This window comes from Apodemus sylvaticus, chromosome 14 (assembly GCF_947179515.1).
Source record: "Apodemus sylvaticus chromosome 14, mApoSyl1.1, whole genome shotgun sequence".
NCBI lineage: Eukaryota > Metazoa > Chordata > Mammalia > Rodentia > Muridae > Apodemus > Apodemus sylvaticus.
The window spans coordinates 52485848-52498666 of NC_067485.1; the positions used below are offsets into that span (position 1 = coordinate 52485848).

At 36.9% G+C, this 12819-nt stretch overlaps 1 protein-coding gene across 6 annotated transcripts in view; it reads right to left on the bottom strand.

Moving 5' to 3' along the window:
• Arid4b (AT-rich interaction domain 4B) overlaps positions 1 to 12819 on the bottom strand; it is a 112882-nt gene that overhangs the window by 12492 nt on the left and 87571 nt on the right. For all 6 annotated transcript variants that reach the window (XR_007973258.1, XM_052157077.1, XM_052157080.1 and 3 more), the window contains 3 exons: positions 6927 to 7011; positions 4465 to 4663; positions 331 to 1545 (listed from right to left, as the gene is read on the bottom strand). Coding sequence is in view for 5 of the 6 variants with exons in the window: in XM_052157077.1 (XP_052013037.1) it covers positions 331 to 1545; positions 4465 to 4663; positions 6927 to 7011 (1499 nt within the window). In the remaining variant the exon portion in view is untranslated. The remainder of the gene's footprint in view (positions 1 to 330; positions 1546 to 4464; positions 4664 to 6926; positions 7012 to 12819) is intronic.

The window sequence follows — 12819 nt, forward strand, 5'->3', positions numbered from 1 at the left end:
GTGCTACAGAAATACAGTTAAGTGGCTCATGTGATCCAGCCAATCAATATATGGAATGAATTTCATCAGTTTTATGCTCAGGGCCTAGATGCAAGTTGTAACATGTGGTCTAAAATGCACTTCAAAGGTCATAGATGGTTCAAGAAAAAGATATTAAAGGCTTTCAAATCCATCCCATTATCAATATTCTTATTATCTTCCTACCGTCCATTTTAACTGTGCCCATACCAGCACACCGCTCAACCACCTCACATTAAAAGACACGGTGAAACCATCAAAGCAGTGAGGGGGAAATCCTACAAATAGTCCCCATGTTCTTTTCCACCTCACCTTTTTCTGGGTGTTCTGGTTCTGGCTGATTGCTACTGCTGGAGCTCACACTTGCATCGAAGCCTGCTGGTGAGCTATTCCCCTCTGACTGGAGGTCCTGGAGCTCCCCCACAACACTGTCCACCTCAATTGTGCTGTCAGTTTCACTCTTGATGCTTCGAACCTCTTCCTGGTTTGGAGGCAGGGGCACTGACACTGTGACAGAAGCCTGCTGCTGACTAGTTTCTGTTACAGTGACTGAAGAAGGCGACTCTGGTGTGGTAGGTGGGGTATTGAGCACTGAATTACTGCCACTGCTTGGAAATTCCGTTTTTCTGTCACTAACTTCTAGGGGTTTTTCTTCAACTGGCTTACTGTCAACACTGGCAGGTAGTGGCTTCTCTAGCTCCATAATGGGTGAACAACTCTCTTCTTCTGCCACAGTCTGCAGTGGCTCCTCTACTGTCCCCTCATCTGGGGCAGGATGGGGTGGAGAAGCTGCAGCCTCAGTGTCAGAGTCAGAGAAAAGCTCCTTTAGTGTTTTCTTAGGCCACTGTCCCTGAATACTTGACCAGACGTCTTTTCTATCTTTAGCCCTGTTGTTCTGAAGTCTTTCATCAGAGTTATTTAAAAGTTTTATCCTTTTTTCTGCTACTTCTGAAAATCCTGAATAGAAACTAGTTGTCCGCAGAGATTTTCTCTTTTCTTCTAAGCCATTATATTTCTTAGTTGGTGTCATCTTTGCTTTGGACTTTTCTTCGTCATCTTCGTCTGAGGAGCTGTTACTACTGTTTTCTGTGCAGAGTGACTCTTTGCTCTTAGTTCGGTCTTCCTTCTTGCCAGGGGATCCCGTCTGCAAACATTCGTCTGTATTGCAATACCGTCTTTTCCCACGTTTTGTTTGTGGCTTTAAAGCCTTATCTGTTGTGTCTTTTCTAACATCCTTTCTCTTTTTTGTGATTTCATCTTCCTCTTCAAAATCAGTATCTTCTGATACTGCTTCCACATCTTTTCTTAATCTTTCTGGAGATTTTGACACGGTTTTGGCCATTATCAAATCTGTGTGGACTTTGTTTTCCTCTAGCAAAGATGGACTACTCTGTTCCTCTTTTGAAATCAGCTCATTTCTAGTGTGGGTTGAATGTTCCACCTTTGATTCGTCTTTGCCAATGTTATCTATGTCCTGAGCACACCTCTCCTCTTCCTGCTCACTGTCTTCGGCCGAACTTTCAGAAGCTAAAAAATAAGAGGGGTAGGGGGCAACATGCCTAATCAGACTGTTGTTTATGTCTGCCTCAAACAAGCAAATAAAAACAAATTTCCATCCCGGTTGCTAAAATTTAAGTATCCTCCAACCTGAAGCTGAAACAATGACACTATGGCAACTGGGAAGGAACCTCTCAGAGCAGGAGGTTAGCTATCTCATGAGTTACCACCACTGTGATCACCCTCATCACAGAGAGCCACTCAATGCCTCAACTATAAGAAATAAAAATTCTTCCCTTTATGAGTTTGACCCAGCCTGTGGCACTGTTAAACCAGTAGCAAAAAGAATACTAGTTTTTCAAGTGAACAAAACTAATATGGAGAAATTTTCTAAAGAAATTTACCCTTTTCCTATACTTGTCCTTAAAATGCTAGAAAGCACTGTCATTAAATGAGAACATGGAGGGCTGTAGAGAAGGCACAGCAATTAGGAGTGTTTGTTGCTCTTGCAAAGGACCCAGGTTCCAAACATACACATCATAGCTCAACCATCTCTCAACTCCAAGTACAAGGGATCCAACCCATATTTTAACCTGTCCAGGCACAAGGCACATGATGCAAATATTTACATGCATGCAAAACACACATGTACATAAAATAAATAAATCTTTAAAAAATGAGAATTATTTTAATGAGAATAACAAGATAAGGAAATCCTAAGTTTAAAAAAAAATCTAAAACCTACACTAGAATTCACATAAATCGTTCAACCTAGCCATCAGGCCACCTACTCCGCCCAGATAAGCATTCTACAATGCCCTACCTCCCACAAGAAGATTATTATAATGAATCTTTCCACCCATCTACCTACCTACCTACCACCCATCCACCCAACCACTTACCCACTGATTCTCTATTTTTCTCAGGAAGGTCACAGTGTACCAAGTGTAGAGAAAAGAAATTAGTAATGGTATTTGCAAAGGAGGCCACACAATGGGCTATCACTAAACAGACACTAAACTATCATTAAACTAAATACATATTCTTTGAAGGCCTAAAGCCTTATACTTTCTATGTCCTGTTTTGACTGAGCAGATGAAACTTCAGCTCTCCTTTCCATATCTTTTATGTTGCTGCTTCCTAGATCAACTAGCAATACCCAGCAAAAACATCCTGATCAACTTAAGATAAGCGCTGAAGATAAAGTTAAAATGAAGATAGAGTTAAAATGACATTAGCCTACTCCTCCCCCTGCACAGATCTCCCTGGCTATCCCTCTGTCTATGGCAGGTGTTCTATTTATGGTAAGCACCAAGGTTTCCAAGAACTCACTTAGGACCTCAATCATACATTAAGCTTTCCATGAAGCAGGCTCTGAAATCAGAATATGACCTAGAGGGTCTACTCAGACAGGTTTGTCTACGTAGCCCTGGTTAGAAACTCATTATATGGACCAATCTGGCTTTGAACTCTTGAGAAATCTGCCTGCCCTTGCCTCCTGAGTACTGGAATAAAGATGTGCACACTTGGCCCAAACAACATTGAAGACAACCTCTACCTATGCTTTCTCACACATTGAGGCTATATTAAATGTTTAGCATTATTTTTTAAACTAAACAATATCTTTTTTTTTAAAGATTCATTCATTCATTCGTTCGTTCGCTCGCTCGTTCATTTATTTACTATGTATGCAGTATTCTGTCTGCATGTCAGAAGAGGGTACCAAATCTCATTATAGATGGTTATGAGCCACCAAGTAGATGCTGGGAATTGAACCAGTGAGGCATCTCTCCAGTCCCAACACTATCTTCTTTAGGAGTATATCCACAAACAATTAAAACCTACTTTAAAAGTAATGATTCATAGTCAGGTCAGAACTCCTGAGAAGAGGCTCATCTAGTTATTTTAACCACTACCTACTTACAACTCAAGTGTCCAATTCTTATTCTTTAAACTATATATTTTTTTCTATATAGTATTCTACATATTAGATATATTACAGAATTTTAAAGCAAACTTTAGAATATTATATAGCAGCAGGCTTATATAATGAATTCATATACAGTCTTCTGAAATAAGGGCAAAACCTAATTTCTATGATAATTAGATCAAGTTATGAGCAATTTAAAATATTTTAGGGAAAATAATTCATTTAAGTTATTTTGTAGATTAGATTCCTGTTTTAATCCATTTTCCCACCAGGTTTAATAATCTCACTGATTTTAAATTATAATTCATTTATTTGTATTATTCTGTATATATGAATGTTTAGCTTCAATGTATGCCTATACACCAAATGTGTGTTTGGTGCCAAGAGTTCAGAAGAAGGAGTCAGATCCCTTCCAATCTGGATTAAAATGCTTATGACCTACCATGTGGGTGTTGGAAACTGAACTCAGGTCTCTAAGATCAGCAAGTGGTCTTAGCCACAGAAACCCTCTCCAGTCCAGTTCTCTGCCTGTCTTATTAACCAAAACCACAGATCAAAATAAGTAGATGAGTTCTTTACAATGTTCAGAACTACATTATCATTTTAACATATAACAACACAACCAATGCTTTATACCACAACAGAAAGGAAAAGAACTAGAGAAACCCAACACGGTGAGGTGGTAACAAACACAGCAAATTCTGGTAAAACAAAACAAAAAATAAACTGTTGCCACAGAACCACTTTTATAGAAGTTAACTTCAGGATGATTTTTTAGGGGGTGGAAGGAGCAAGAATACATATGGCTCTTTTTTCTTCCCCTGAGACAGACTATTGATATATTTATATATATGCTAGCCTCAACTCTCAATTCTCCTGCCTCAGCTTTCAGAGTATTGGAATTGCAGTCATGTATCATTACACAAAAATTCATTTAAAGAAAGAAATTAAATTAAATTTAAAGATAGAAATTAAAATCAAGTAATTCCATGAAACAATTACACAACAATTATGTTTACCTTGTAGTCCATTAAGAATGGAAGTAATTTCTATAGATTTAATATGAGCTGTATCAGAGTTTTTGGCATCAGCAAGGTCTAGTTTGGAAACCATCTCAGGAGATGGATTTGACTGAAACGGTGATTTTGACAATCGTCGAAGTTTACAGTTCTTAGGAGAGTATTTTTCATCTCTGTCTTTTTCTTTGTCTAGTTTATTCTAGATTAAAAAATAAAGCATTGGATGTTAGCTATAATATTATTATAACATATGAAGTACTATATAATTATGTATTATAATATATAAATATATAATACGTAAAATATAAACATAAACTTATTACTATCATTAATCCTCTTTTAAAGCAACAATGTTATTAAATATTTAACAGAGAAAAAATAGAACATAAAAAAGAAAAGAACTTCAAAATAACCAGATTTGACTCTTTTTTAGATTATTCATGAAAACACTGTGAGAAAAATTGTTTTGTATTTGCAATCTAATAGTAGGTATGAAATCTGACAGGTGATTAAGACCAGCAAATAATTATTGCTAATAACTGTTATAAATTCTTAAAAAATTAAATCATAAATCCAACTTAAGTATTTACAAAAGAAGAAAACTCAATTTCAACAACTTTATATGAAAATGATTATTCTCAGTGCAAAATAACAAGCTGGAATGGCCATATTCTACACCTTGAAATTTAGAGGAAGACTTACACTGACCTGCTATGAAGTGAGCTCAGAGGCAGCCTTCCTACCTCACCCAAAGGCTTATGTTTTCTCAAACTCAATTTACAGGTAAGTCAAGGCTAAGGTATTTCCTAGCAGCGATCTGTTTGTTTGTTTTGCAATTTAGGTTCTTTAAAGTATGACTTAGCAACAATTTCAAGTCCTACTACACAGACAGACCGAAAATATGAGTGATTATTTTCTTCAAAGGACATTGTTACCTAATGTCACATAAGATGTGTGAGGAAAGAACTACTCCCTTACATGCACCAGTTAACATTCAGATAGCAGCTGTCCTTCAAATGGGGTTCTTGGCACTGACATTCCTGAGAACTAGCTAGAAAAACAGCCCCCTAGAATGAAGAATCAAAATGCTGAGGATGGAACCAGGAAGCTGGTTTTCATGTGGTCTCCAAGTGCCTCTGGTACATGCTTCAATAGTGAGTTCCAATGAACTGGCCCATCTTTCAGAAGACCCTAAGAAGGAAGATGAACTACTACAGACTGCAATGGCTGTTACTCCTTTTTTTTTTTTTTTAAAGCACTTTATACCTTGAGCTCAGAAATCTCAATCTACTATGCACATTGAAGGCTGAAACAATTTACTTCAGTACAAGTCAAATAGAGTATTTTAGTGGCAGTCAAACAAATCTCTACAACAGTTCTCACAAGAAAACCTAAAAGGGCAGGAGGTATATGTAATATCAAAAGGTAATATATAAGAAACCTTTGAGAGTCTGCTAATTTCCAATTCACAAGCCTCTTTTCCTATGAGTAAGAATCTTAACATGCTTGAGTTAGTATAAAGAAGTGAACAGAGACATTCAGAAAACATTTCATGTGTATTATTCAAACATTGCTTCTCCTACTCGCCTACTTAGAAATGCTTGCTTTGTATAAAGACTTGGCTTTTTAACATTTTAACAAAAATTCTTCCATTACTAAAAACAATGCTAAATATAGTGTGGTTTACATATTTTCCAATAGGATTAGCAATGAGTATGAAAAGAGTTTAGGGAATCCTGAGGTACTGGATTTCTGTACTAGAAACTTAAAACAGACTCAATAAAATAAAGGCATTCATTATCTAAGAACACAAAGGGGTCCCTAAACAGGACCATAACAGCTCCTCACTGGAATAAGGAGACTGAGTTTCAGAATTATTACTAAGCATGCCAATTACATACAATAAAGACATTTAAAACAATTTTTAAACATTTCAAAATCCTGTTAATGATCTGTTTTTCTATCATGCACAGTGGTACATGAGAGCACAATCTTAAATAAGCTACTGAGTGTGTGGTAAAGAGAGCAATGGAAACATTCTAAGCCAGTATCCAGTCTGTAGAGATGAAGAGACAGACCCTCCTCTGTCTTCAGACATCTCGTCTCAGTCTTAAATCTACTTACATCCCCTACCCAAAATGCTTGATGGCTCCTAGTTGGGAACTACAAAAGACAGGAAAAAATTTAAATAGATAAATGCAATCTGGTTTGTGGCTTTATACAGTGTTGAGACTGAAAGGGCCTTAAAGATCATTTAGCACTTTCCTAAAACCTTTCCACAGGTGACAATAGCAATTAGAGCAAAATGCAATATTTGGTAAAAGTGTTGTTTAAAAGAGACGATAATATCAGAATTAGCACGTGGGAACACATGTAAATTTAATTGCCTTTTGTGGGGGGGTGAAGGGTGGGAAATTTATTTAATTAACAGCTAATGGTATATAGCAAACTCAAGACTTTACCTTTATTTTCTTCCGATGTTTTATCTTTGGTACATTTTTATCAGCAGGTCTTACTATTTTATCTGCTTTAATCCATTCATCATATCTAAAATTAAGAGAAATAAGTGTAAATATGTAAGCTATAAGCCACTGAAGGAACTATACTATATTCAAAAAAACTCAAATATTGAGTTTTAACATTTTACAACTTCAAAGGCTCTTAGAGATCTGATGAGTATGCAGTCAAGACATCAAAGAGTCAAATTGACAGTCCCATGGTCACCATAGGTACTGACTGAACCAAACCCACATAAATCCTCTAGGTTCACTACTGCTCCACTCAAACCAATCATGCACATAAATATTGGAAAATTATAATCTTTTCTACAGATTTGTTGTTATTAAACAATGGGTAGGCATTTCTCCCTCTAGACCTACCAAGAAAGCATGCTATAGTTTAGTAACACTTTGATAGAAAAACTTCCTATTGCTATTTAGAAAATGCAAATAACCCAGGGGGTGGGGTTGGGTGCTCATAAAAAGCTAGAAAAACATTATTCTGCTCCAAGATTTCTGTGTTCTAAAAAACTTCTTTTATATATTTACAAACATTAAAGGGTAAATAGAGTTATGATAACTTCTCAATTCAATGTTCAAAGTCTTCAGAATTTTACAAGGTGCAAAATACTACTGACTAAATTAAGCTAGTTTTCTTTTAAAGTACTTTTTTCCATAAAAAAGAAAATAAGCTAGGAAAAAAAAAGAAACATTAGAGGGGGCTAGAGAGAAAAGTTGTATAGGTTAGGAGCACTGTGTCTTCCAGGGGTCCTGAGTTCAATTCCCAGCAACTACATGGTGGCTAATAAACATCTATTATGAGATCTGTCACTTCCTCTGGCTTGCAGGTACACATGTAGGTAGAATGCTGTATACAGGATAGATAAATCTTAAAAAAAAAAAAAAATTAGAAAGTAAATCAGTCATTCTCTGTTTCTGTTTTAAAGTTATACCCATAAAAAGAACGACTATTTGTTATTGTTTATTTATCTGTCTGCAGTATTGGAGATTAAAAATTATAACCTCGCACATGATAAGTTGTGACTCCAGCCTTTAATAATAACAACAACAAAAAAAAACCTGAAAATAATGTTTAAGATTAAAATGTCTTCATTATTACAAGCATTTATAGTGAAGCAACAATGGTCCAAAATCAATAACTAAATTAACAAGCTGTGGTGAATCAGGCCCTGAGAGGCTAACAGAAGAGTTCCAGGAGCTTCAGGCCAGCCTGGCTACAAACTGTGAGTGCCAGGACAGTCTAGGCTACAAAGAGTGACCCAAATCTCAAAAACAAAACAAAACAAAACAAAACAAAAAAACCACCCCCTGGGGAGGGGGCAAAGAGTTAAATTCTACAGGTCATCATTTGATTAAACATGCTTTCATGTTAATGACAAACAGAAGACCTAGAAGCACATAAAGCAACCCTTAGGCTAGTGTTTCACAGGCCACAGTGAACTGCTGACGCAGCTCCACATAGGATCACAATATGCTTCCTGCTGCCTGAACCTGATGATGGCCATGAAAGAGACAATAAGGACAGGATGCATCCTGGACACATCTCAATGTCTCTACAATGTGGCCCGCTGACTGAACCATTCACAACCCCAGCGGCCTAACATATTAGTAAATTGAAACTAAAGCTGCATGCTATATGTGGGTTTTGAGGCTCAACTATATAATACTTGAGAAAGCTGCGAAGCAAGGATTACTTTTCCTTTGGTACTTAGCCTGATACAGTAGTATACACCTAGCATTACAGTTTATCTTGCCTTTCACAGCAGCATCAAAAAACTGCATTATGCTTTAAAAAGCCACTTAGGGACATAGGATCCCTATTGTAGAGTACTGGCTCCCCAAATCTAACATTTCCTCGAGATATTACAGTTCATAAGAATGAACAGGGTTCTAGGTGGACCTAGAGTTTCAGATACCTGAAAAATCGCTTGAGCCTAGAAAATCAAGGCCAGCCTGAGCAACACAGCAAGAACCTGAAGTCACAAGGGGCCAGAAAGATGGCTCAGCAGGTCAAAATACCTGCCATGCAGACTGACAACCCTGAATCCTACTTCCAGAACCCAGTAAATGTGGAAAGAGAGAAATAACCCCCAAATTTTGTCCTCTAACTTCTACATGCACACTGTGGTATGCATAGGTACACATATCCCACAAACATATGCCACACAATAAATACATTTAAAAGTAGAACCAAACTGTTAACTTTGAGGTCACTCTGGTCTACAAAAGAAGTTCCAGGCCAGCTAGTAAAACCCTCCCTCAAAAACAAACAAACAAAAATACCTGAATGTTGGAGCTGAACATATTAAAGAACACCTATAATCTCCAGCAGGCCAAAACAGGAGATTGGAGAGCCCCAAGCTAATCTGGATACAGAGAGAGACTCTGTCTCAGAAAACACCAATATTAACAAGTAACAATAAAGGGATATACTGCAAACGTGTAATAACAGCCTTATCTTCTTGACTATTATGATTATCCTTGTACAGGGGGCTTCCCCCAAGTAGGAGGGAGCTGGAAGATAGTTCAGCAAATAAGAGGTACATGGACAGAGTACATATACATTGACACACGATGAGAACGAAGAAAAAAATAGGTTAAAAAAAAAAAGACTCACATAGGATACCAGCCATTCACAACAATTAGGAAATGGGAGCAACCGAATTATCCATTAATAGGTGAATGGATGATGAAAAATGTGACATATAAACACATACACAATAAAATTTTATCAAGCTAAAAATAAAAATAAAATCATTACACATGCTGAAAAATGGATAACCAGAAATCATTATGCTAAATGAAACAAGGCAGGCTCTGAAAAAAAACACTTCATGGTTTCTCAAATATGCAGATTCTAGACTTTAAGTTTCAGATAGATATATGTAGAGGTGTTTGAGTATGGATCATGAGATTAGAACAGTGATCATGAACATATATCTTAATGGGGAGCAATGTGACAAAGAGAAGGGAGTGACAGGAGGGGCAGAGGGAGGTCAGGGGGAGAATGGAAGGGGAGTATCAGTAAGAACAAAGCATGGGCGAAAATGTCAGAGTGACTTCAGAGAAGAGAATCACAGTACAGGGCATCAAGGACATGCATTCCAATACGGCTCTCCACTGAGCAGAGAGAGAGCACTAGGACTGCACCAGCAACTCTGAGCAATGACTGTTCATAGGAACCCTGTCAAATTATTGCATTCCTGGTTATCAGTCAGATGCTTCATAAGGAGGCTGAAGAACTATGATAAATATGTCTCCTGCCCCACTGGTTCCACACACAGCTGTCTTGTTGAGGTTCAAGCACAAAGTCTTATGGCTATAAGAAAGCAGAGACTGACTGGATGGCCTAGACCTTTACTAAAAAGTACCAAGGAACAATAAATGGCCTCTTCACTGTAAGAAAAGATTCACTTTGACATAAATGAAGAGGACTATTGCTGTCTTGTGTTTTTCCTATTCAGAAACATATTTTAAATTTTAATATAAATATTAAACAAATTAGGCCTGATTATTTTAATTAAGCAGTATAGTTCAGTGGTTAAGCACTTGGTCAGCATAAGCAAGGCTCTAGAACTGAGCCTTAGTACTGCCAAAAACAGAAGAAAAGAGACTGGTTAGTCTCAGCTTTTAAATTCCATTATTAGTATTATATAAGAATTGTATACATAGAACCTAGGTAAGCATCTGATATAAATCTAACCTACTAGGCAAATACAAATGCCTAATCTGAGAAGACACATACTAAAATTACCTAATATAAAGGACTCAGATGTCCTGTGGCCTATAAGAACAGTCAAGATTTATATAGACAAGTGTATTTATTCAATACATATCAGTGTATTCAGCATGAAGTCACAACACAACTCTTATCTGCAAGGAGCTTATTTACAATTTAACCTAGAAGACAATGCAAAACATTAATGCAAAGTAATGATACAAACCTTTTGAAAGAAGAAGCCATGCCGAATGTGACCTTTTGAACATATTTAAAATACTGACACATAGCAAAAGGAAACCGTTCAGAGACCCCTGACTACTTGCTCTCACCAGAGAAAGCTACAAGTTCTGAAAAGCTTTGTGGCTTTAGTTTGGCTGCTGGCAGATCATTTGGTGATAATAAAGCAGCAGAACGTCAGTCTATAAAATGGTTATGATGCCCACTTCAACAGATCTTCTGAAACCCAGCTTTCAAAAAGCTACTGTATGCACATAGTAATAGATACTCAGCCATACCTTTATTTAAAAATAAAAAAATACACGCAGAAACAGGCATTTAAAAATACTGTCAGAACAACTGGACATGGTGGTACACGCTTTTAATTCCAGCACTTAGGAGGCAAAAATAGACAAGATCTCTGTGAATTTAAGACCAGCCTGAGATACACAGTGAGTTCCAGTCTAGCCAGTCGCACAGAGTAGGACCCTGTCATTAAGCAAAGCAAAGCAAAGCAAACAAAGAAAAAACAAACTTTCAGAGCAAAACCAAGTTGACACGATTCTTTAAAACTATCTGTAATGTGTGAAAGTTATTACAAACAAAACCCCCAAATAATCAGCTATTAAAAGTTAAATATCAAAATTCTAAAATGGTACTCAGTAATTAGTTAAAAATTATTGACAACATATTTTATTTAAAATACTGACACATAGCTAAAGGAAACCATTCAGAGACTGCCGAGTACTTGCTCTCACCAGAGAAAGCTACAAGTTTCTCTTATTTTTAAAACCATAAAATGGCATGAATGCTATTCATCAAAATTAAGAATAGCAGTCTGGAAGTGGTGGCACATGCCTTTAAACCCAGCAGTCAGTAGGCAAAAGCAGGCAAATCTCTGTGCGTTCAAGACCAGCCTGGTCTACAGAGAGTTCCAGAACAGCCCTACAGAAAGAAACCCTGTCTTGAAAAACCAAACCAAACCAAACCAAACCAAACCACACCTCCTCCCCCACCAAAAATGCGAAAGGGGCAGGAGCGGGGAGGGATGGAGGGATGGAGAGAGGAAAGAGAAAAGAAAGAAAGAAAAGATAGAATACAAAGCCAAGCATTGCGGTACACATCTCTAAGACTAGCATTTAAGAGATGAACAGGTCACCCTCACCTCCACAGAAGTTCAAGGCCAGCCTATGCTATAGAAGACCTTATTCTTCACCACCACTATCTCCAAAAAAACATAACAGAAGAACAGAAACACGAATATGACAGCATTCTTGTATTTAAATTTTGTCGTAAGAATTCAACAAAACAGTATAGTCATTCTAAAATAGCATTTCCTAAGGATTCTAATGCCAGTGTCCAACTGTAGGCAGAGGTAACATGTAATGTCGAGGAAACATCCTGGACAAGTATGAACCAAGCTCAAGCCACTGCAAATGGTTAAGGGCTATGGCTCTAATTGTAAAATGTAATAATATAAGTTTTAAAAATATCCCCAAGTTGAGTTTTTCAAATAATTGATTAAGCTTAGGAAACTGTACGTATTTAAACAACAAAAATGTACTCATTAGTTTGTAAATTATAATATGGAACATGTCCAAGTGGATGTTTTTGAAACATCTGCCAACCTATAAAACTACTCAATGATACAGACCCAGGTTTAGTCAACAGTCTGAGCTGAAAATACAAAGAAAGATCAAGGCTCTCCAGTATAACCATAATGGAATTGTTAATCTTTTTCATGAAGTAGATGCTGATTTTCACTTGTAGTCCTGCACTGTGGTTAATTCAAAAGTCAATCTCTTTTAAAACAAGTTTACAAGTTATTTGTTTACAAACAGTATCAAATGAAGTACATTTTATGGGCTTTTAAGTTTTACACTAAAGAACAATGGATGA